Source organism: Microtus oregoni, unplaced genomic scaffold, assembly GCF_018167655.1.
Source record: "Microtus oregoni isolate MIOR12 unplaced genomic scaffold, Mior012 000011F_ref0000422, whole genome shotgun sequence".
NCBI lineage: Eukaryota > Metazoa > Chordata > Mammalia > Rodentia > Cricetidae > Microtus > Microtus oregoni.
The window spans coordinates 19,383,602-19,410,155 of record NW_024543070.1 but is presented as its reverse complement, the minus strand read 5'-3'; the positions used below and the strand labels follow the sequence as shown (position 1 = coordinate 19,410,155).

Sequence of the window (26,554 nt, the reverse complement as noted above, 5' to 3'; positions counted from 1 at the left end):
GTGTGGCCTGTGCTGATAAGCACCCAAGAGTGACACGGACTTTCTAATTTCCCTTCTCTTATCTCCAGTAGCTGGGATTACAGCCATGTACCCAGCATGCCCATTCGTGTGGTGCTGGAGACTGAACCCGGGAAATCACGTATACTAGACAAGTGCTCACCAAACTAGTCACTCCAGACAGGCCTGAGCTACAGAGTGAAGTCATTTCAAAAATAAAAATGAGAAACGGGGTGGTGAGATGGCTCAGCAGTTACGAGCACTTGTTCCCACATGGTGGCTTCACTATCATCCCCAACTCCAGCTCCAGGTGTTCTAGTGTCCTGTGATGGCCTCGGCATCTTGTGTCGGGCACATAAGTCACACATACACACACAGACAAGTCACACATACACACACACACACAAGTCACAAATACACATATTCACACACACATCACTCATAGACATAAATTAATCTTTATAAATTTTCAAAGAAAAGACAATGAAAAAGTTCACCACAGGCCTGTATCTTGTACATGAGCTCATTGTTAGTGAATCCCAGGTTTGACACCTAATGTTCACCAACTTCCTGCCTTGGCCTCTTAGGGACTTACCACTAAGTCCAGCATGAGAATTCAGCGAAAACCTTCCTTAGTTCCAGAACAATGGCTACTGTGCTTCAAGGCACATCAGAGGACCTGAGGAGGAACGTTTGCCCCGCTGATTTTGTGAAGTAGGATCAAGTAGCCGAGGTTGGCCTTGAACTTCAGGTCCTCCTAGGTCCACCTCATCAAGTACTCAGATTACAGGCACTAGCTCCACACTTGAAAGTTGTTTTGTTGTTGTTGTTTTTCCGGAAACATGTTTTCTCTGTGTTGCCCTGGCTGTCCTGAATTCACTCTGTAGACCAGGCTGACCCTGAACTCACAGAGATCTGCCTGCCTCTGCCTCTTGAGTGCTGGGATTGTTGCTAGTGGTGGTGGTGGTGGTGGCATATACATTTAATCCCTGGTCTACAGAGTGAGTTCCAGGACAGGCTCCATAGCTACTAGGAAACCCTGTCTCAAAGAAAACAAAATAATAATATATAAATCTTAAAAAAAAAAAACCTGAAATGAGGAATAAGTATTTTATCTGTATATGTATGCATACATGTGTGGTATACAGGTATATATTGAATGGCTCACTGATCTGTGCATTCTCCTTGAGCTTTTGTTCCATTTTTAGTATATGTGCTGCTGAAGCAAACACCATGATTTTTTTAGTTCAAATTCATGATGCTGAGGGCCCATGCTCTAAAACTTAAGCACTAAAGAGAAGAATTTGGCATTATCAGGTTATACCTTTAGGTCTCAAAGCTGTGTGCGTGTGAGTCAGGGCATCCTCTGGTGTTGGTCTCCATCTTCCACCTTATTTAAGTCAGGGTCTCCTTTCTGTTGTCCACTCACGTATGCCGGTTCAGTTGGCCCGAGAGGGTCCCGGGCCTCTGTTCCCACCTCCGTCTCATGGAAGGGCAGCAGGACTCCAGATGCAGTTACAGTGCTCAGTTTTACAGGGCTTCTTGGGTTTGGAACTCAGTCCTCATGCGTACGCAGCAAATGTGTACCTTGGAGCCATCTCCCCAGCCCAAGACTGCATCTTTAAATTGTTTACAGTGCTAGAGCCCAAACTCAGGGTACTTGCAGCTGCTGGGCAAACCCCTCACCAAGCATGACAATCCCTTAAAGGGGCTTCACTCATGATTCCTCGCTGCTTTATGTAGATCTTCTAGGAAGAGCCTGGGTTCACAATCACACATCTATGTTTACCTTCCCATTCAGTAAAGAGGATGGGGAGCAATGGGAGAAAATACAAAGAAAGAGAAGAGGCAGGATGTCAGACAGCCAGGCCTGGTCAGAGAACCAGCTGTCTGGCTTCTGCTAAGACATGGGAAACTGAGCAGAGCTCTATGAACTCCCTGAAGCAGGGTGAACACCTCAGTTCACCATTCAGCCCCCGGGCAGCAGCTCACTGACACCGAGCGGGTTCTCAGGCCTAGCAGTCCGTCAGAATGACAGCCTGTTGGCTTGTAGACACCTGGAGGCTTTTGTCTGATGGGTTTTGCTTTGTTTGCTTTTTATTTGTTTTTGAGATAGGGTCATGTGTAGCCCTGGTTGGCCTCAAACTCACAGAGATCCTCCTGCCTCTACCTCCTGAGTGCTGGGACTAAAGGTGTTGCACCGTGCCTGACTATCCCCAATGTTTGCAGCTTAACAATCATAGGGTTAGCGGCATAGATGACTCTTTCTGTTTGGCATCTCCATTGTCTTCTGGCGACTTCATGGCCACTGTCATACCCACTATCATGGCCTCACATCCTTCACCAGGATGGCAATCTGCTCCCAAAGCTGCCGCTCCTCTTCCTGCGCTTTGCTCTGGCTTCTCCATCTGAGCAGCTCAGCCTGGTGGTCCTGGTGGTGCATAGGACAGTAGCTCTGTGGTTCACACAGCTCCTGAAAGGTAGGGGACAAGGACAAGGTCTCCTTAGGCTCCTGAGCTCTGCCCACGAAGGACAAGAGGTGCTGCTCCCAGTGGCTGAGCTGTATTTTCCTCTCAGGATGTTTACAGTTTTGGAGGTTGCAGGCTAACGCTGGCTCTTCCGAGTCTGAGCCACACCACCACCACCCACCTCACCTCATCTCCACATCCCACCATGTTTGGGCTCTTCCATGTCCCTTTACCATATATTCTGGAAAGAAGTCTCTGTAGCCCCCTTTGAGGATATACAGCTCTGGGTAGTATAATGCCGGGTACTGGTTCAAAGCTCTGTCTTTTTCTCTCAGAGAACGGCACCTTTAGAGAAAATCCAGAGATGAATTGGGTGAAGGAAGCAAAAAGTCAGGAGCCCGCGAGCCTTCAGTGGGGGTTGGGGGCAGACCATGACTAACTTCCCAAAAGAACCTTTGTGGCTAACCAAGGTCCAAATAGCATTCTCTTCCATTTCCTCCATTGAAGCTTCATCCCCAAACCTCTTTGTGTGTGTGTGTGTGTCTTTACATGGATTTTTGTTTGTGTTTTGTTTTGTTTTTGAGACAGGGTCTCAAACTCAAAGAGATCTGCCAGCCTCTGCCTCCAAAGTACTGGGATTATAGGCATGCGCCACCGTGTCTGGCTCTTTTTTTGAGACCGGCTCTCTAGCTCAAACTGATCTAGAACCCAGGAGGACCTTAAACTTCTGTTCTTCCTGGTTGTGTGACTCCCACCTTTCCAGGTGGGATTCTAGGTGTGTACAGTCATGACCAGTTTTATGCAATGTTGGGGATCAAACCCAAGGACATGCATTCTAGGCAAGCATACTGCCAGCTGAATCACATCTCCAGTGCCCAGTTCTTCCCTTTAGTGCTCAAACTTCTGAATCTGGGAACACTTTTCTTCAATCACCCTAAGGCATGGAGTCTTGCAGCCTCACTGCTGGCAGTGGGAGGTTACTGCCCAGCTTGTTCACATCTTGGTGAATGAGGAAGCAGGTATGGGACAGGAAGTAGGGCTGGACTACAACCCCCAAGGCCCAATCCTATGGCCTGTGTGTTCTAGCCAAGACCTGTGTCTCAAAGTTTTACACCATCTAACTGCAGTGGAAGGAGCTCATTCGGGTTAGTCTGTCTAAACTGGTCTGACAAGTCTCAAGATCCATTTCCATCGCCAACCTTAGACACTCACATTCGGGGGCCTCGCTCTGAGGAGAATTCACAGAGGAACACAATGATGATTCTTTTCTGGCCATCCAGAGGGACAACAGGCTTCTTCAGGAAGAACTCATGCAGTTCCTTCTGACTGTACAGGTTTAAGGCTCCCTGTAGAAAAGGATGTTAGTAAGAATTTCCTCAAGGGCTTGTGTCCAGTCAATACTCAGGAATGCCTGGGATACTATGCGGGGATATTCAGGCCAGAAAGACTAGGCAAGAAGACATTTCAGGGCAAAAGGCTAAGCCTATCTCTGTATCTACCCTAGGGCATGGCAAAGAGTTTGGTTTGTAGCTGCTCCACGCCTGTTCACAGAACTGAACCACTGGAGTACAGGTTAAACTCTGAGAACTGTGTGTGAACATTAAATGTTTGCAAGTGTTCCTGGTTCTCCGACTGTTTTTACTTCGGGGCTCCCACAGGAAAGAGGGAGATTATCTAGGAGGGAAAGGAATTGCTCAAGGCACAGACTTAACACAGACATGAAGATTCCCTCTGATGTGATCCAAACGGATAATCCCCGTCCTGGTGCTAGATTTCAGGACCCTCGATCCCATTCACTCTTCTCAATAAACCCAAATCTCCAGCCTCTTCCTTGCTAATGTTCCCAGTGTCACCTCACCAGGATGTGTCCTCCCAGGTACTCATACGGATAGCGGCAATCGATGATATAAAACTTCTCAACCAGATCCTGGAACTTTCCAGACAGTAAATCAGCCACCTGCAGGGAAAGGGAGACTGAACATCCTGTCCGCTGTCACTCAGAGAGAGGAGCCACAGCACCTTTTTGTATACTCCCATTTGTCACCCAGGGCCGCGCTGCATGCACAGCCTCCAGAGGTAGCCTGCATCTGCAACATGGCAATGGTTAAGCCCAGTCCCACATATGAGCATGAAGCGGAGATGCCTGTGCAGAGGCCCCATGTGGCTGATGTTGAGGTTACCTATCCATCTAGAGACAAGCATGGTCACCAGCAGCCTCTCAGGAGACGTCCGAGGAGGACAGCAGTAGCGTAGTAGCTAGAGAACCCAATTTTATAAGAAGACATGGGAAATAGTTCCCCATTCACCAAGTCTTTCAGAAAACATACAGGTGAGGATTTGTATTTAAAGGGGAAAACTTAAAATTGCATCTAGAAGAATAAATTAGGTTCAGCCTTTCTAGAAAGAAACTTTATAAATACATATAAAAATACATAAAATTATACCTCCTATTTTAAAGTCTTTGTTTTGAAGAGATAAAGTCTTATGTTGCCCAGGCTGTCCTCAAACTCACTATACCTGAGGATGACTCTGAACTCTTGACCCTCCTGGCCCTGCCTCCTAACTGCTGGGATTAAAAGCATGTACTCACTACCCCCAGTTTCTTCTAACACTTTAAGTAAAAATTCACAAATTGATATTCATCTTAGCATTGTTTTAGGACACTGAAATATTAGAAACAACTTAATATTCAATAAGAAAGGTTTAGTTAAATAAACTATACATTCTGGTATAATGGATTATATAGTTATTAAAATAATACAGTGCATCTTTTTCTTTGTTTTGTTTTTCAAGGCAGAGTTTCTCTGTATACCCCTGGCTGTCCTGGATCTCTCTATAAATCAGGATGGCCTCAAACTCAGAGATGTACCTGCCTCTCCTCCCAGGTGCTGTGCTGGGATTAAAGATGTGTGCCATGACAGGCCTTTTTTTTCTTGAGACAAGGTCTTACCATGTAGCCATTGCTGGCTTCAAATACTTACAATAATCTCACCAAGCAAAAGTGTAACTTCATCATTTTTTTATAAACTAAAATTAATCCCAGTACTCAGAAGAAAGAGGCAAGCAGATCAAGGCCAGTGTGATCTACATAGCAAGTTCCAGGCCAGCTCAAACTACATAGAGAGATCCTGTCTCAAAAAGAGTGAGAAGAGGCAGGAGGATGTCTGAGTTTGAGGCCAGCCTGGTCTACAAGAGCTAGTTCCAGGACAGGAACCAAAAAGCTACAGAGAAACCCTGTCTCAAAAATTAAAAAAAAAAAAACAAAAAAAAAACTACACAGTGAATTTACAAACAGTCTGGGATAAAGGAGACTTTTTCAGAGTCATCGTGTATGTGTGTGTGTGTGTGTGTGTGTGTGTGTGTGTGATTCTGCTGCTATTGTTTGTGTGTATGTGTGTGTGTTGTTGTTGTTGCTATTGTTTGTGAGAAAGAGAGAGACTGCTAACATATAAATAAGTGTTCAAGGCTACTTTGGTCCCAACTGAATAATTTTTTTTCTTTTTATGTCTTCCTTCCCTTCTCTCCCTTATTTATAATATATCATTTACTTAATTTAAAAATTTTAAAAGGCAGAAAAGCATGGTGCACACACCTTTAATCCCAACACTCCAGAGGCAGAGGCAGGCAGATCTCTGTGAGTTCCGGGACAGCTTGGTCTACAGAGGGAAACCTTATCTCTAAAATAGATGGACAGATTGATAAAAAGATAGAAAATGGATACAAAGAAGTCCTTCTAACACAGCCTCAGTGGAATAAGAAGCCCATGAGAGTGGACAGAGTGATGGCAACACAGACAAGGTAGGCTTTAGGGGCGCACAGGCCAGATGGCTGACGATATGATCACCCAGTTATCATCTGCAGAAATTTGCTTACTGTGTCCGGGGTGACGTACTTCAGATCTTGGTGTTTTCCTGACACCGTCGGCAGCACACACACCTAGAAAGACCCAAGAACTGAATTTACAGCAGGGATTCCCAGCCCAAGTCAGATCCAAGACTCCCACAGTGTCCTTTCCAAGTGAGACAGAGTTTCTCTGTGTACATCTATCCTGGAACTCACTTTATAGAGCAGGCTGGCCTTAACTCAGAGATCCCCCTGCCTTTGCCTCCAGAGCTCTAGGATTAAAGGTGTGCAACACCACATCTGGCTTTCAAGTGATATTAGAAAACCAAACAGCAATTCTGTTTCTAATAACCGATCCCTAGGAACTTTTCAAGGATGTACACAGAACTCTACATTTTCACAAGTATGCCCATTTTACTCATAAGGAAAGTTATAAACCCAAATGTCCCACAGAAAGGATTTATAGAGAAATCATGAATAGCCAAAGAATTAACTAATGAACAGATATTGAAAATGATGAACTACAGGTCTGGGGGATGGCTGGCTGCTTTCCGAGGACCCGGGTTCAGACCCCCAGCACCCACATGGTGGCTCAGGGGAGATGGCTGGCTGCTTTCCCGAGGACCCGGGTTCAGACTCCCAGCACCCACGTGGTGGCTCACAGTCGTCTCCAGCTGTAGCATCAATAGCTCTGATGCCCTCTTTCGGCCTCTGACGACACTGCCCACATGTAATGCATAGACACAGGCACACAACCCATATACATAAAACAAAAACATTTTGTTGGGGCTGGAGAAACGGCTCAGCAGTTCAGAGCACTGGCTGCTCTTCTTGAGCTCAATTCCCAGCACCCACATGGTGGTTCACAACTACATAATGAGATCTAGTGGTCTCTTCTGGCATGCAGGCAAAACTGTATACAAAATAAATAAAACTTTAAAAAAAAAAAAACAACAACATTTTTGGCTGGGCAGTGGTAGCACACACCTTTAATCCCAGCACTCAGGAGGCAGAGGCAGGTGGATCTCTGTGAATTCGAGGCCAGCCTGGTCTACAAGAGCTAGATCCAGGACAGGCTCTAAAACTACAGAGAAAACCAAACCCTGTCTAGAAAAAACAAACAAACAAACAAAAATTTGTTGTTGTTTTCTGAGTCTCACTACGTAACTCTGAGAGTACTGGAAATTACTACGTAGACCAGGCTGACCTTGGATTAACAGAGATCTGGCGCCGGGCGGTGGTGGCGCACGCCTTTAATCCCAGCACTCGGGAGGCAGAGGTAGGCTGATCTCTGTGAGTTCGAGACCAGCCTGGTCTACAGAGCTAGTTCCAGGAGAGGCTCCAAAGCCACAGAGAAACCCTGTCTTGAAAAAACAAAAAACAAAACAAAAAAAAAAAAAAACAGAGATCTGGCTACCTAAAGGTGTGCACTATTTGATGAAATGTGGAGCTGGAGACATTGCTCAGTAGTTAAGAGTACTTGGTGCTCTTGTAGAGGACCAAGGTTCATTTCTCAGCACCCACATTATAGGTCACTGGCCTGTACTGATATTCAGGCAAAACACGTAAAAACAAAATAAAAATAAACAATTCTGTTGTTGTTGTTAACAATAAAATGGGGGTTAATCCCAGCACTCGGGAGGCAGAGGCAGGCGGATCTCTGTGAGTTCGAGACCAGCCTGGTCTACAGAGCTAGTTCCAGGACAGGCTCCAAAGCCACAGCGAAACCCTGTCTTGAAAAACCAAAAAAAATAAAAAAATAAAATGGGGGTGGTGGGGAGATAGGTCAGGTGAGAAAATACAACTATGAGGACCCACATTGACCCCCTAGCATCCACAAGCAAAGCTAGCGGGATGGTATGCATTTGTAATCCCAGAGCTGGGGTGGCAGAGGCACAAGGATCCTTGGAGCTTGTCTAGACTCATCTATAAGCCTAGGTTCCAGTGAGAGACACATGGTGACAGCTCCTGAGGAACACCAAAGGTTGACCTATGGCTTCACATGGACGCATACACTAAAGCACATACAGCAGCCTCCACACACCCAAAGTCAAAAGATTAAATGTTCAAGAACTGGTATACATCTGTAATCCTAGCATTTGGGAGATTGAAGCAGAAGGATCCTGAGCTATGAGATGCTATCTTTTTTTGAGATGGTTTCTCTGTGTAACAGCCCTGGCCATCCCAGAACTCACTCTGTAGTGCAGGCTGGCCTCAAACTCACAGAGAGCCGCCTGCTTCTGCCTTCCAAATGCTGGGATTAGAGGCGTGAGCCACCACCTCCTGGCAATATGAGATATCTTAAAAAACAAAAACATAAGCCAAGTGGCTGTGCATAAGCCTGGCAAAAAAATAGGCTGTCTCAAAAACAAAAACAAAAACAGGACCAGAGGTCAGTGGGTAAAGGTATTTGCCACCAAACTTGAAAACCTGAGTTCAACCCCAGGACCTACATAGTAGAAGGAGAAAGCCAGCTCCCGTAAGTAGTTCTCCAGTATATGACATGATCACTACACACTCATGCACACGCACTCTCTTGCACACTCCACACTCTCATGCACACGCACACTCTCATGAACACACACACTCGCATGCACACTACACACTCTCATGCACACGCACACTCTCATGAACACGCACACTCGCATGCACACTACACACTCTCATGCACACGCACACTCTCATGCACACTCACTCTCATGCACACTTCACACTCTCATGCACACGCACACTCTCATGCACACGCACACTCTCATGCACACTCCACACTCTCATGCACACTCCACACTCTCATGCACACTACACACTCTCATGCACACTACACACTCTCATACACACTACACACTCTCATGCACACTACACACTCTCATGCACACGCACACTCTCATGCACACTACACACTCTCATGCACACTCACACTCATGCACACTACACACTCTCATGCACACTACACACTCTCATGCACACTACACACTCTCATGCACACTCACACTCTCATGCACACTACACACTCTCATGCACACTCACACTCTCATGCACACGCACACTCCACACTCTCATGCACACGCACACTCTCATGCACACTACACACTCTCATGCACACTCCACACTCTCATGCACACTACACTCTCATGCACACTACACACTCTCATACATACTACACACTCTCATGCACACTACACACTCTCATGCACACGCACACTCTCATGCACACTACACACTCTCATGCACACTCACACTCATGCACACTACACACTCTCATGCACACTACACATTCTCATGCACACTCACACTCTCATGCACACGCACACTCTCATGCACACTACACACTCTCATGCACACGCACACTCTCATGCACACTCACACTCTCATGCACACTACACACTCTCATGCACACTCACACTCTCATGCACACTACACACTCTCATGCACACTCACACTCTCATGCACACGCACACTCTCATGCACACTACACACTCTCATGCACACTACACACTCTCATACACACTACACACTCTCATGCACACTACACACTCTCATGCACACGCACACTCTCATGCACACTACACACTCTCATGCACACTCACACTCATGCACACTACACACTCTCATGCACACTACACACTCTCATGCACACTACACACTCTCATGCACACTCACACTCTCATGCACACTACACACTCTCATGCACACTCACACTCTCATGCACACGCACACTCCACACTCTCATGCACACGCACACTCTCATGCACACTACACACTCTCATGCACACTCCACACTCTCATGCACACTACACTCTCATGCACACTACACACTCTCATACATACTACACACTCTCATGCACACTACACACTCTCATGCACACGCACACTCTCATGCACACTACACACTCTCATGCACACTCACACTCTCATGCACACGCACACTCTCATGCACACTACACACTCTCATGCACACGCACACTCTCATGCACACTCACACTCTCATGCACACTACACACTCTCATGCACACTCACACTCTCATGCACACTACACACTCTCATGCACACTCACACTCTCATGCACACGCACACTCTCATGCACACGCACACTCACTCGAAAAAACTTAAAGACGTTAACAATAAAAACATTGTAAAAGCAAAGATAAATGATGAAACAGAACTGTTTGCTGCTGGGAAGATTGTCTGCCTGAGGTCTGAACCCAGGGCCTTGGACATCTAAGCACACATTCTATCACTGTTACATCTCCAGCCCCCACCTGAAAGCTTCGGCTGTGGTTTGGGGACAGGATCTCACCACCCCGCCTCAGAAAAGATGGCAGTTTGAGGATCCAGTCCGAAACCTGGGCACAGCAGGCAAGCATTCTCTCTACCACTGAGCTGTGCTCTTATTCCGAGGAGCCCACAAGATGACATAAAACAACAGAGAAGCAAACAAAACCTCAGCAGACCCAAAAGAGCATAACAGTTATTTTTTTTTGTTAGTGAGGGCTGGGGGATAAAAATACTGTCTGTGTGTGTCTGTGTGTGTTTGTGTGGAAAAAGTCTGTAGAAATAGAAATATATACAAAAAATAATCTTCCTGGTTAAAAAGGTTTGGAATAAATTTTTCTACTTTTTTATATTAACCAAGTATTAATATCATTTTACTTATTTGCACACACACACACACAAACTGCTTTTGGAGACAAGGTCTCACTGGATAGTCTGGTTTGCTAGAACTCACTATAGAGTTTAAGCTGATCTGAAACTTGCAGCAATTCTCCTGCTTCTGTCTACTGAGTGCTGAGACTATATATATGAGCCGTTATACCCAGTTAAAAGATTTTTAAACATCCTAAAAATTGTGTGTGAGAGCTGCAGAGATGGCTCAGAGGGTAAAAGCATTGGCTCCTCTTCCAGAGGTCCTGAGTTCAGTTCCCAGCAACCACATGGTGACTCACAACCATCTGTAGTGAGATCTGGCGCCCTCTTCTGGCACGTTGGCACAAATGCAGGCAGGACACTGTATACACAATCAATAAATGCCTTTGAAATGTGTGTGAGGGTGACTGTGGGTACTCATGCGCCACCACGCGTGTGTCAAGGTCAGAGAACAACTTTCCGGAATTGGTTCTTTTCTTCCACCACAAGCTCCAGGGTGCTTTTTGCCTGCTGAGCCATCTTGCCAGCTCTCAAAAAGATATTTCTAACAAGAATAAAGGATACAAAGTTTCATATACATACCAGGGTTGTGGATTTTTCTTAGATAAACAAGAAATACCTTCTTAGTAGACAGACTTAGGGTTGAGGTATATATACCTTTAAGTCAGCAAAGCACATTTAGTGTTACATCTAGCATCCTCTGCAAACAGAAATTAAAATCCAGACGATTCAGCCTGGTGGTGATGGCACACACTTTTGATCCCAGCACTCAGGAGGCACAGGCAGGGAGATTTCTATGAGCTCACACACACACACACACACACACACACACGCGCGCGCGCGCATGCATAGTAAAGGCAGATAGAAACAAACTCACCTTGGAGAAATCACCAATCAGATACCCTTGTTCAGACTCTTCCTCCTCCATCTGAATGGCATTGATGCCACAGAGAGGGGCCATCTTCTTTAGACTTAAGCTCTGAAATGACAAAACTCTCACTTACCCCAATTCTCATGTTAAAGATTTAAAGAACAATCAGAACCACTGATGACAACTTATGCTGGAGAGGTTGTGGGGTAAAGGGAGTGCAAGCTGGTACAGTCCCTTCAGAAGTCAGTGCGGCGATTTCTCAGAAAATTAGGAAACAACCTTCCTCAAGACTCAGTAATACTACTTTTGGGTATTTTGGGGTATATATCCAAAAGATGCTCAATTGTGCCACAAGGACATGTGCTCAACTATGTTCATAGCAGCTTTGTCATAGTTAGAACCTAGAAACAACCTAAATGCCCCTCGACCAAAGAATGGATTAAAAAAAAAAAGTGGTACATTTACACAATGGAGTACTACACAGCAGAAAAAAATAACGACACCTTGAATTTTGCAGGAAAATGGATGGAGCTAGAAAACATAATTTTGAGTGAGGTAACCCAGACCCAGAAAGACAATTATCACATGTGGTTTTTAAACAAAAAGCAAAGAAAATCAGCCTATAAACCACAATCCCAGAGAACCTAGACATCAATGGGGACTAAGAGAGACATACATAGATTTAATCTACATGGGAAGTAGAAAAAGACAAGATCTCCTGAGTAAATTGGGAGCATGGGGACCTTGGGAGAGGGCTGAAGGGAAGGGAGCAGAGAAAAATGTAGAGCTCAATAAAAATCAATACAATTAAAAAAAAAAAAGGTGTAAAGAACAGGGCTGGCAAGATGGCGCAGTAAGTAAGGTACCTGCTGGCGCCTGGCAGCCTGAGTTCAATTCCCAGAACCCATATAAATGTGGAAGGGAGAACCAGCTCCACAGTCTTCTCTAGCCAGGCAGGGTGGTGCACGCCTTTAATTCCAGCAATTGGGAGGCAGAAGCAGGTGGATCTCTCCTCCATTAAACACTGCTACCCTGTGTTTACACACACACATACACACAGATGTGTGAGATAAGAACATACATGCTTTATTTTAGGGAGAAGCAGAGATTGAGACAGGCTGGCCTTGAATTTGGACTTCTCTTGCCTCAGCTTCCTGAGTGCGGGAATTATACAAATTGCTCTTAATACTTTATCATATGGACAGGAATTCTGTGGAAGTTATCATGTCCTCCATTTGACATACGTATTTGTGTAACCCACGTGCATGTGTGCACGTGTCTGTGAATGCGTGTGGAGGCCCTAGGTGGACGCCAATAGTCTTCCTCAATCGCTCTCCTCATTCACGGAGGCAGTCTGTCAACTGAACGGAGAGCTGGCTGGTGAGGCTGCTCTACTAGCCTGCTGACCCCAATCTCCGTCTGTGTCTTCCCCTTTCTAGAGCTGGATTACAGGTGGAACCACCCAGCATTTATGTGGGTTCTGGGACTTTATAAGCTGAGCCTTCTGCCCAGCCCTGCTCTCCCATTTATAAGGGAAAACTGAGGCTCGCAGTAGATGGCAGATGGCCTAACACAGGAACTGAAACCCATGGACCACATCTGCCTTGTGAACTCACTACACTTAGCTTGTGGAAACAGGGTATCCCTCTGCTACCCTGGCCAACTTCGAGCTCGAGGAAACCTTCCTGTCTCAGCGCACCAAGTGCGAGAATTATAAGCATCAGCCACCAAGCCTGGCAAATCATTTATCTTTAACTTTATAAAGTTTCAGTACAAGGGTGCATTGTATGTCGAGTGCACTATTTCCAAACCCCTCATCCTGCCCTTTTGTGTCCATCCACTTCCATTAGTCAGCTTATCCCTCCAGACAGAGTTACTCCACTTACAGGAGTGGATTTTCAAACATCTTTGCCCACATTAGTTTCAAATCAATGAAGCTGATTCAGAAGTGCTAAACACCTCAGAAACTATCTCTGGAATGTCAACACACACATACAAGGCACAAGCAGTTTCAAATTATCTCCTAGTGGTGTGGGAAGTACACCATAAAACACTTACAAGATCCTGCCTGGTTATTCCAGTCATCACTTCTGCTGATGCCTCAAATTACTGACTAAAATTTCTCATCCAGTAATAGGATGATCTCCATGGTGACAAGACTCTATCCGTCAGGTGAGTCTTTGAGTCTATAGACTTCTTTCTTTCTTTCTTTCTTTCTTTCTTTCTCAATTAAAATAAAAATTTGAACTTAAACCCTGATCTCCTGAAAGAGCAGCCCGGGCTCTTAACTGCTGAGCCATCTCTCCAGCCCACTACCCCTTTGAGACCAGGCCTCACTAAGTAATCAAGGCTGGCTTTTCACTTACAACCTTCCTGTTTCTATTTACCAAGCAGTGAAATTATAGGCATGTATCATGACTAAGATCCTGGCTTTTTGTTTTGTTTTCACAGCCCTGTACAATAGGTATAGACTAGGGGCTGGAGAGATGGCTCAGTTGTTAAGAGCATTGCCTACTCTTCCAAAGGTCCTGAGTTCAATTCCCGGCAACCACATGGTGGCTCACAACCATCTGGAATGAGGTCTGGTGCCCTCTTCTGGCCTGCAGACATACACACAGACAGAATATTGTATACATAATAAATAAATAAATAAATATTTTAAAAAATCCTAAAAAAAATAGGTATAGACTATTGTTTACTTAGGAACAAATGTAGAAGCTCATACCTGTAATTCTAGCACTTGGGAGACTGAGGCAGGAGGATTAAGGAGTTCCAAGACAACCTGGGCTATACAGTGAATTCTAGACCAGTTTTGGATACAAGTAAGTTCTAGGACAGCCTGGGCCTCAAAGTTAGACCCTGTCACAAACAAACAAACAAACTGAGATGGACAATTTGGAAAAGCAGCACAAGACCACACACCTGTAGTCTTAGTATCCCGGGGGCTAAAACAGGAGTGTGCTGTCAAAGCTGCTCTGAACAGCAATGTCAGCAACTCGGACTACATCCTGAGACCCTGTTTTTAAAAAACTAAGACAGCAGGGCGGTGGTGGCACACACCTTTAATCCCAGCAGTAGGGAGGCAGAGGCAGGCGGATCTCTGTGAGTTCAAGGCCAGCCTGGTCTACAGAGTGTGTTCCAGGGCAGCTAGGGCTGTTACACAGAGAAACCTTGTCTCAAAAAACTAAAAGAAAAAATACCAACCAAAAACAGAAAAAAACAACAACAACAACAACAACAATAGCAGAAATCAAGGGCCACTGAGATGACTCAGCTCGTGAAGCCTGCTGATCTGAGATTGATGCCTGGATGATAAGAGAGAACTAACTTTCACAAGTTGCCCTCTGACCACCACACATATGGCATGCACATACACACAAACATACAGACAGATGCACATAAAAAATGAAATGGAAAAGAAAGGATGAAAAATTGAAAATAACAGAATACCGTACCTTGGTGCCTTGGTCTTCCAGGGAAAACTCCATTGGCTCCTCTGAAATCCCTTCTTGGTCTTCTAGCTTTAGATTTTGACTCAGTTTTGGAACTGTAGTAATGGGACTGCCCAGACACCTCATTTCATTTTCCACCATGATTCTATTTTCCTATCAAGTATATTGACGAGATTAAAACCTAGTTAGGGCTGAGTGGGAAAGCACATGTCCATGATCCCACTAATCAAGAGGCTGGTACAAATGGAAGAGCAGGCCAAGGCAAGCCTGGTCTACATATTCAAATCCTGTCTCAATGAAGGAACAAAAAATGAAAAATAACAAACAAGAAACCCTGACTTTATTCAGAACACTTGTATCAGTCGGGGGAGGGGGATGGTAGCGCACACCTTTAATTCCATTGTTTGGGAGTTGGAGGCAGGCAGAACTCTGTGAGTTCAAGGACAGCCTGGTCTACAAGAGTTAGTTTCAAAGCTACAGAGAAACCCTGTCTTGAAAAACCGGAAAAACAAAACAAAACCAGAACACTTGTATCATGTACAAAGACTGACTCAAAATATACTAACAATATAAATGTAAGAATTAAAAGTGTACAACTCTTAAAAGCGACCTGTAGGGGCAGAAACCTATAACATCAGGACTCAAAAGACCAAAGAGGAGGACAGAGAACAGGCATTCAAGGCTAGCCTGAGCAGTGAAACCTCACTTCAAAAAAGAATAAAGAATCTAGGCAACATGCATCGTGGCGCAGGGTTGTTATCCTAGCACTAAACTGAGATATCAGGATTGTTGTAGGTTTTAGGACAGCCTGAACTACACAGCGACTTCCAGGCTAGCTTGAACTACAGAGTGAGACCTTGTTTCAAAATCCCAAAAAGAAAGGAAGAGAAAAGAAGAAGGAACCAAAGGCCTAAGAAAAATTCTCACTCCATAGTTTAAACACCTAAAAAGACAGAGATTGGATTTACTCCCTCACCCTTTTATCACCTAAAGCAGCTGAGAAAGAGTCAACAGGCCAGAAGTCCACAGCTTACTCTCTGGTCCATGATACTCCAGTCATCAACACATCCAACAACTCACCAGCACAGGAAGGGGAGAAGCCAGGGGCTCTCCAGGCAGGTTTCGAAACCTCGGGGTCCTAGGTGCCTCCCACTCCAGTGTCTTCAGATTGGTGTTTATCTGCATAAGAAAAACTGCATTGGCTGGAGGAAGAGAAGTAGTAATGTCTGCCAAAAGAATCACATCTCATAAACACATACACACAAACATCAAATGCGTATCGGAAGATATATAATACTTTGGACTTCATGTCTGATACTTAGATTTGCTTTGGAGAATACAAATTTTATCATCATAAGCAAAAGGATAGAGAAGAAAGTTTGCTTGGGAAGGTATATTTGCATATAGGTTGTACTACGCGTGCCTACACCTACAAACACAACATGACCATTTCAAAACAATCATTTACATGATAGTAATGGCAATCTGTATACTTAAACTGATGAACTGGAGATAACTGATAACTTGCAATAGAGCTAGATGTTTGTCCTAAGGTTAAACATTAGGTAGAAAAACAAGAGTTTTTTTTTTGTTGTACAGTGATGGAATTCACTTGTCTAGCATATTGAGCCTAGGTTTCATGACATCAAGCAGTTGTTCATTTAAAAAAATAAAATTAATATAGCAAGGTTTCCACTAAATACTCACATTTTCTTTATTTGCAGATAGGTCACGCATTGCATCTTTTTTTCTGTGGCCATGGTCCAAAGCATTTGGAGTACTACACAGAAGCTGCACCTAAAAGACGGTGTCTACTGAAAACATCCAATCTCCGTAAGCCACACCACCAGCTGGGACCCCTCTGCTTCCCACCAGAGAAATAAAGCCACAGTCAAACCAAGGGAGAGTCTAGGCTGGGCTTGGTGATGCATGCCTGAAGTGTCAGCGCTCAACTCCAGCCCAGCTAGCCAAGCATAGTGAGACCCCTATTCAAAGGAAGGGGCGGAGGTAGGAAGGTGGGTGGGCAGGCCGGTCTACCTACTGGGATGCCTTTCATAAGGTCCTGGTGATGATTCCTGAAGATTAAAACAAAAACAGACCACTAGTCAGGTAATCCCCAAACACAGTTTGGTTCTTCGGTGGTTAGGGGCACCTGGCTTTTCCTTTCTTCTATTCAAGGAGTCCTAGTGTTTATTTGCCTCTTCCAACAATACGCAGGGTATTAAATATCAAGACTCAGTGGCGTCCTGGGGAAAAGGCCCTCAGTTCACCAGCATACCTGACCTGGATGAGATAAACACGTGCACAAGAAAGTCTATTCTGATGCTAGGATGTACCCCTGGGGCCTTGGGTGAGCCCAGCGACCACCAGACAACACCTGCCACTCCTGTTCCCACACTGGCTACAGGAGGCTCTTTAGAGCTGAGTTTCGATCTTCCCTCCCACAACCTACCTAGTCGACAAGCATGGGCTATTTACAACAACCCAAAACCAGGCCGGTGGCCCGACACTGTGGAGCCAGCAGTCAGGTCATACTGGACAACAATGAGACCCAGCCTCCAAGAAAAAAGTATTGAAAGAGGAAAAAAACCAAAATCAATCCAGGTGGTGGTCACAAGCCTTTAATCCCAGCACTCTGGAGCCTGATCTACACAGAGAAATCCTGGAAGAAGAAGAAGGAGAAAAAGAAGGAGGAGGAGGAGGAGGAGGAGGAGGAGGAGGAGGAAGAGGAGGAGGGACAGAAAAATCGGTTCAAAGACAACAATGAATACAAATAAAATTTTCATATGTACTCATAAAAGCTGCCATAGAAAGCTTTCCCCAGCCGGGCGATGGTGGCGCACGCCTTTAATCCCAGCACTCGGGAGGCAGAGGCAGGCGGATCTCTGTGAGTTCGAGACCAGCCTGGTCTACAGAGCTAGTTCCAGGACAGGCTCCAAAGCCGCAGAGAAACCCTGTCTCGAAAAACAAAAAAAAAGAGAAAGCTTTCCCCAGTGCGATTACATAGTATCTACTTATACAATATCTAAGGAGAGTCTAAGAAGACTAAAACAGTTAATTTAGAATAAGTATTGATTTTTTGTTATGGTTTTAGTTTTTTAAAATATTTATTTATTTATTATGTATACAGTGTCTGCATGTACACCTGCAGGACAGAAGAGGGCACCAGATCTCATTATATGGATGGTTGTGAGCCACCATGTGGTTGCTGGGAATTGAACTCAGGACCTCTGGAAGAACAGCCAGTGATCTTAACCGCTGAGCCATCTCTCCAGCCCCATGGTTTTAGTTTTTTAAAATAGGGTTTCTCCAACCTTCCTCAAGACCCAGTAATACCACTTTTGGGTATATATCCAAAGGATGCTCAATCGTGCCACAAGGACGTGTGCTCAACTATGTTCACAGCAGCTTTGTTTGTCATAACCAGAACCTGGAAACAACCTAAATGCCCCTCAACCGAAGAATGGATAAGGAAAATGAGGTACATTTATACAATGGAGTACTACACAGCAGAAAAAATAACGACAGCTTGAATTTTGCAGGAAAATGGATGGAGCTAGAAAATATCATTTTGAGAGAGGTAACCCAGACCCAGAAAGGCAATTATCACATGTACTCACTCATAAGTGGTTTTTAAACATAAAGCAAAGAAAGCCAGCCTATAAACCACAATCCCAGAGAACCTAGACAACAATGAGGACACTAAGAGAGATTTACATGGATCTAATCTACATGGGTAGTAGAAAAAGACAAGATCTCCTGAGTAAATTGGGAGCATGGGGACCTTGGGAGAGGGTGGAAGAGGAGGGGAGAGGCAGAAAGAGGAGCAGAGAAAAATGTAGAGGTCAATAAAAAATAGATTAAACAAAACAAAAAGCACAAGATGGAATAAAGGAAGTAGTAGGGGATTTTACAATCTGCCAGCATAAACACTTATTTTTATTTTCACAGAGCATGGAGTGCCAGAGTTATACTGGGAATGCTTTACAGTACTTATTGGGGGTGGGGGTGTGCACATACACCTTCTATAACTCTGGGAATAAAACTGACCAGTTAATAAAAAATAAATAAATAAACAAACAAACAAACAAACACACAAAAGAAACACAAGTTCCTGACTCTCCTAGAACTTGCTCTGTAGACCAGGCTGGCCTTGACCTCAGAGATCTGCTGCCTCTGCCTCCCAAGTGTTGGAGTTAAAAGCGTGCGCCACCACTGTCTAGAATAAGTTTTGAGTTTAACCGAAGTCAGTTTTTATTCTGTGTACACCTCCTAGCTAAATATTTTAGGATCTCCAAGAGATACTTCATCATAGTTATAACAACTAACATAAAATGCTTGGTATTTGCTATATATATGTTTTGCTTCGTTCTTCTGTGTTTGTTTGCTTTTTGAGGGGAGGGGGTAGAAATGGGGACGGTACTTACAAAGCCCAGGCTAGCCTCAGACTTGTTACATAGGTAAGGCTGCCCTGCCTCGACCACTGGAGTTTTGGAATTAGAATGTAAACCATATCACCTGGCTCTGATTAGTATTTGTTTTTAACGTTTGGGTTGGATGGTATTTTGTTTCATTTAAGACAGTGTCTCAAATGGCCCAGCAGCCTTCTCACTTTTTTTTTTTTTTTTTTTTTTGGTTTTTCAAGACAGGGTTTCTCTGTAGCTTTGGTGCCTGTCCCGGAACTAGCTCTTGTAGACCAGGCTGGCCTCGAACTCACAGAGATCCGCCTACCTCTGCCTCCCGAGTGCTGGAATTAAAGGAGTGCGCCACCAATGCCCGGCAGCCTTCTCACTTTTAAGTAATCTTTTCAATAGCTGTTTTTAAAAAGTGCTACTATTGCCAAGCAGTGGTGACACACACCTTTAATCCCAGCACTCGGGAGGCAAAGGAGGACAGATCTTTGTGAGTTTGAGGTCAGCCTGGTCTACAGAGTGAGTTCCAGGACAGGCTCCAAAGCTACATAGAAATCCTGTCTCGAGGGGCTGGAGAGATGGCTCAGTGGTTAAGAGCATTGCCTGCTCTTCCAAAGGTCCTGAGTTCAATTCCCGGCAACCACATGGTGGCTCACAACCATCTGTAATGAGGTCTGGTTCCCTCTTCTGGCCTGCAGACATACACACAGACAGACGATTGTATACATAATAAATAAATAAATAAATATTAAAAAAAAAAAAAGAAATCCTGTCTCGAAAAATCAAAAGAAAAAAAAAGTGCTACTGTTATCTTTTATTATGAATAAAGAAAGTTTGATCCAATGAATTAAGAAACTGTGGGTCACAGCTGGTGAAGTAGTAAGTCACAAGGATCCAGACAATCTCATTCCTGACCCTGCATCCCGAGTCACTGAAATACAGCACCTCACACGTGCAGAGAAGCTCCAGCGTGCGCGCAGTATACCATTCCCTTCATGTAAAAACAAGATTATTTCTGTGTGTGCCGGTTTAAAATAGTCTGCATTTCACAACACAATTTAGAACCAGAAAACTTAAAATCTGTCAAGCCAGAATCTAAGGCCTCCAAGCCCACGAATACCCCAAGGGAAGAACTTCGCCGTCTGCGGAGTCCACAAAGGACTTCCCTGTGAGCAGTGAGGGCGTGCAGACCATTTTCAACAGCAGAACTTACTTCGCGGTTAACTGTGCATCCTGAGGTCCTGAAGAATCCAAGGAACCTGCAATCAGTTATGGAGAATAATGGGCTGGGCATGATGCTTACTTGGTAGAGTGTTTGTTTAGCATGCACAAAGTTCAATCCTCAGCACTGTATGAAAACATGGTGGCACACATCCGTTATCTCATAGTCTGTTACCCCCACCCCACCACACAAACACGCACTAATAATAAATAATTTGGAAAAAAAACATTAATTGGGCTAGAGAGATGGCTCAGAGGTTAAGAACACTTGCTGCTTTCGCAGGAGACCCAGGTTTGGTTCTCAACACCCACACGGTGCTCCACAACCATTCTCAGCTCCAGAATTCACTGTACATGCAGGCAAAACAACATAGGCTTCAGAAGGAATAAACACAAATATGCCTGCAATTCCAGAACCTGGGAGGTAAAGAAGATCAGAAGTGCAATGACTACGGAGTAAGTTTGAGGCCAGCCTGAGCTACATGAGACAGTCTCAAACCTCCACCTTCTCTCCTCGCCAAGAAAGCAAACAGAAAAGAAAGTGGCTATTCAGGAAATCTGAAATTACAGCAAACATTAGAATGGTTTACTAGCAAAATTTTTTGGTTTAGACCCAGAAACACACAGACACACGCGTGCACGCACACACACACCAATTAGTTGACAACGTATATCTTTTGAGTTTGGAGGGTACTGAGGACTGAATGAAGGGTCTTGTAGAACAAAGTATTTTTATGCCAATTTCTTTGCTTCTAGTGAGATTAAATTGGGATTAAAAAAAATTTACTGCACTTGCATCCGCACCATTAATCAGTCAACAAAATAAATTACTTCTTGAAAAACTTTTCTAATGCAAAGCAACTTCTATTACTGTTATTTTCTCTTTCCATTTATCATTCAACTAAAAATTATCTAACCTCAAAATTTCTACTTTTAGGCAAATGTTCTCTCTCAGGGCTTTGGTATGTGGTAGCGCTGGCTGGTCTCAACCTTCCAAGTTTTGGGTTTACATAAACTAATATACCTGGTTTTACATAGGTTCTTTATCTATTTTCACCATCTTCCATTTCTATGCTATTACCTTGTGTTCTCTCGAAAAAGTTATAATAAGCCTTAGCCTTTTTTGTTTGTTTGTTTGTTTTTCGAGACAGGGTTTCTCTGTAGCTTTGGAGCCTGTCCAGAAACTAGCTCTTTTAGATCAGGCTGGCCTCAAACTCACAAAGATCCGCCTGTCTCTGCCTCCCGAGTGCTGGGATTAAAGGTGTGCGCCACCACTGCCAGGCCAAGCCTTAGCCTTCAAAGGCTGAGCCACCTCTCCAGCACAAGCGATGTTAGCAGCTGAGAGCACTTGCTGCTCTTCCAAAGGACCCAGGTTCATTTCCTAGCATCTACACAGTAGCTCATCACAGTCAGAAATCCCAGTTCCAGGGGATCCAACTCACAACTCTTCTTCCGGCTCCTGAGGGTACCAGGCATGCATGTGGTACACATCATACATGCACGTGAAAAGCATTTATACACATAAAAATTAAATAAAGATAAAAATTTAAAGTTAGTTTTCTCTTTGAAGACTGTCCCCTACCGGTTTCATCAAAGTCAGCAGAAGCAGGAAGCTGAGAAGCAGACAGCTCTCCATTGCTAAGATTCGAAAGATCAAGGCAACGTTTTGGAGTTCCTCTGTTGAGACATAAGACTCTATCAAGACTCCCATTAGGGTATACTATCCTAAAAAGGTAGAGATCATGTCTTCATATGAAATCTCTCTCAGTTACCACCACAAAGGTCTAAACAGTATCCAAACCAATTTAGCTGCTATTTTGAAATAGTTCAGACTGGGTTGAGAAAAACAATCCTCCACGTTTCACGTATCTCCCTGACAACAGTGTGACAATGTGAGCCTCAATCTCTTCTCACCAACATACGGAGGTGATTTATTTAATGAGAACTAAAGGGATTTCTTTCTTTCTTTCTTTTTTTTTTTTAGAATTTTACTACATTTTATTTTTGTATGAGCACATACTTGTGTGTGAAGGTCAGAAGACAACTCGAGGAGACAGTGGCTCTAACTGAGGTCATCAGGCTTGGTGCCATCTCACTGCCCAGTCAATAGGATCTAGAGCCCACATTCTCTATCCTGTTCAGTTTCTCCCTGGAATCTCTGCTACTCCTCAAACCTTGTCTGCTAGTGAGGTGTAAAGACGAAACGACCAGAGTCCAAAAGTACAGCACAAAAACGGATACAATTAAAGTGACCAACTCACACAACATCAAAATAGAATTTTCAGAGTTCTCCCTAGACGGCACATTGACTCTGACAAGACAGGAAAAGATTATTCCTGTTAAGACAGAAATGGAGAGACGGCTTAGAGGTTAAGGGCACTGGCTACTCTTCCAGATGGACCCAGGTTCAATTCCCAGCAACCGCATGGTGGCTCACAACCATCTATAATGAGATCTGGTGCTCTCTTCTGGTGTGGAAGCATATATGTAGCCATACACATAATAAATAAATAATTTTAAAAAGATATGATTTTTTTCTTTCTGTTATTATTTATTTGCAATAGAGTCTCACTCCATAGCCCAATAATTGTCCTGAAATTCAAGGTAAGCCCAGGTTGGCCCTGAACCTGTGGTCATCCTGTCTTCACAAACATACTCCACCAAGTCCCAGATAGAAAAAGATGTTTTTTATTGTTTGTTACATAGAAAGGAAGCTCAAGACTCAAAAGAGTCACATGTTCAAGGTCGTGGATGAGACTCAAACCCTGAAACTTGAAACAGGATAATTCAGCAAACAAACCTGCTCATAAAATCAAAAATAAGATGTAAAACTAAAAATTAATTTACTGGCTGGAGTGATGGCTGTGGTTAAGAGTTTGCTGTTCTCGCTGGGCAGTGGTGGCACATGCCTTTAATCCCAGCACTTGGGAGGCAGAGGCAGGCGGATCTCTGTGAGTTCGAGACCAGCCTGGTCTACAGAGCTAGTTCCAGGACAGGCTCCAAAGCCACAGAGAAACCCCGTCTCCAAAAACAAAAAAAAATAAAATAAATAAAAATAAAAAAATTCTTCCAGAAGACTGTAGTTAGGATCCCAGCACCTATTTCAAGCAGAGCAACCACCTGTACAGGGGTACAATGTCTCTGACCTCTGAAAACACCTACAATCACAAACATATATCCACATGTGAAATACACACACACACACACACACACACACACACACACACTCCTATACATCATTAAAAATAATAAGTCTTTTTTAAAAAATGAATTTACCCAGACAAAATGCTTAGGTTTGGCAAATCAAGGAGTTTGTCTCCTGGAGATCCGGGGAAATCTGAACGGGCGGTAAAAGAAGCATTTCTCTCCAAAATTAGGTGTAACATCTTCCTTTGACTGGACCTAAAACTGGGTGCTGAAACAGAACGTTCCTCTTCTCTTGCAGGTGGAAAGGGTCCTGTAGACATGACTTCCAAGTCTTCACCAAGGGAGGAGGGTTATCTAAGAGAAGAACACTGCAGATATTCAACTTTTTCAAGCTCTCCGCCCTTTCCAGAGCCCGCCTAAGCCCGGGTGGAAGAGCAACCCCAAACGATCGAGTCTAAAGCAGCTGGAATGTCACACTGCAGTTGCTCAGAGAAAATTGGCTTGATCCAAATCATCCAGTTTCACACTCTTGACCAGAAAAAAATGAATCTAACTAATGCGATAAGGCTTTTGGGACCTCTGGTCCCGAAAGAATCCTGCAGGGACAATCGGGTTTCCGAGATTCCCGAACGGACACAGCTCTCCGCTTACCTTAAGTAGAGGCGGACTTAAACTTGGAGAACCTCCTGCAGGACTGGACAGAAGCAAAGATTCCAAAGGATGACAAAGAATCTGAGGAACAGAAGCGTTTCTTCGGGTTAAAATTGTATCTCTGTAACTAGAGGTCCAGCTTTGCAGCTTCTCTCCGGAACTGCCAGAAGGACAAGACCAACAGACATAGGCCAGTCCATTCAAACCTTCCGCTCTCCCAACAACCTATCACCGCCCGCCTGCCTGCACCGTCAGCCAATCAGCATTTCAGACCATGACCCCGCCCTCTGACCAATCACTAGGCTAGTATCTCTCCGGCACACAGAGAGCCTGATGTACATTGGCTCTCCCTCTGGCCAATCGGCACACCCTTCCTGTACACAGTTCCCGCAACCCCAGCAACCCGGGAGATTTAAATAGAGCCCCACTAATGATGATGGTCTGGAGGAACTGTTTTTGAGTTGGAAGTGTTTCCTTCTCCTTGTTACTTTCTTGCGTTGTTTCTCTTGACTTTTGTTAGCTTTCGGCTGGAAATGGAGCATTTTGTCGCCGGCGTGGCAGTTGTTGGGGCATGACAGGAGTGTGTTGATGCTGAGTCGCCGCTGACCACTTCCAAGACGTTTTCTGGGTAGAAATTCCTGTTAGGGAGAATAGAGGAATTAAACCTTTTGACGTAATCCTTACGACATTCTAAAGGATCTTAACCTTTAGCTATTTATGTAGATTCGAACATTGACAAGATGAGGTTTATATGTAGGGAGATGGGTGGTTTCATGACTGTAACCCAGCATTTGAGAGACTGAGATAAGATCGTCGTGATTTGAGGACAGCCTGCACTGCACAGTCAGCTCCAGATCACCCTCGGCTAGAGAGAGACCCTTCTAGAAGGAGGAGAGGGCTGGCGAAGATTATTATATTAGTAGTGGTGGTGGTGGTGAAAATAGGAATGGAAGGAATGGAACCAGAGCCTTGGGAATGCTAGACAAGTACTGTCATTTAGCTGCTACTCCCCGGTAACAGCTTTTAGATTTTTTTTTTTTTTTTTTTTTTTTTTTGTCGAGATAGGGTTTCTTTGTGTAACAGTTCTGGCTTCCTTGGAACTCGCTTTGTAGACCAGGATGGCTTCAAACTCACAGAGCTCCATCTGCTGCTGTCTCTCCATGCTGCGATTAAAGGCATGTGCCACCACTGCCTGATTTCAATTTCTTTTATTTTTAATTGTGTGTGTGTGAGTGTGTGTGTGAGTGAGAATTTGTGCCAGTTGGGAGGTCAGAGGCTATCCCTCAGAGCTGGAGTTGCTGACAGTTATAAGCTGCCCAACATTGGTGCTGGGAACCAAATTCAATTTCTCTGCAAGAGCTATACGTCTCTTAACTGCCGAACCATCTCTCCAGCCCCTGAGCCCAAAAAGTTCTTATGTTGGTCTTTTTTATTTTCTTCAAATCTTTTGAGAGCGAGCGTGAGTATAGATTAGATAATTGGCCGTGAGTGTGGGGGTGATGACTGGGTGGGAAATTTTAGTTAACATACATACTAACCACCTGGAGATCCTGAGAAACTGGATTCTGATTCAGTAGGTCGGGGTATGAGACCAAAATTTCTACATTCATAACAAATTCTCAGTTGATGATGATGCCTCTGGCCCCAGGACCATACTCTTTTTTTTTAAATATTTATATATTTATTTATTCATTATGTATATAATAATCTGTCTGCATGTATGTCTGCAGGCCAGAAGAGGGCACCAGACCTCATTACAGATGGTTGTGAGCCACCATGTGGTTGCCGGGAATTGAACTCAGGACCTTTGGAAGAGCAGGCAATGCTCTTAACCACTGAGCCATCTCT

General features: G+C 44.3%; 1 protein-coding gene across 1 annotated transcript; it reads right to left on the bottom strand.

Annotated features, from left to right (window-relative positions):
- Window positions 1-1,125: 1,125 nt before the first annotated feature.
- On the bottom strand, window positions 1,126-24,850 carry LOC121453320 (M-phase inducer phosphatase 3-like). The gene is made up of 14 exons (XM_041659996.1): window positions 24,707-24,850; window positions 24,185-24,409; window positions 22,491-22,585; window positions 20,901-20,946; window positions 17,317-17,350; window positions 16,983-17,072; window positions 16,356-16,454; window positions 15,279-15,428; window positions 11,830-11,931; window positions 6,339-6,401; window positions 4,324-4,422; window positions 3,678-3,811; window positions 2,699-2,810; window positions 1,126-2,470 (listed from the first exon to the last, which is right to left on the bottom strand). The coding sequence occupies exons 2-14, from the start codon at window positions 24,373-24,375 to the stop codon at window positions 2,321-2,323; spliced, it is 1,365 nt and encodes a 454-aa protein (XP_041515930.1). The 5' UTR covers window positions 24,376-24,409; window positions 24,707-24,850; the 3' UTR covers window positions 1,126-2,320.
- Between the last annotated feature and the right edge of the window lie 1,704 nt (window positions 24,851-26,554).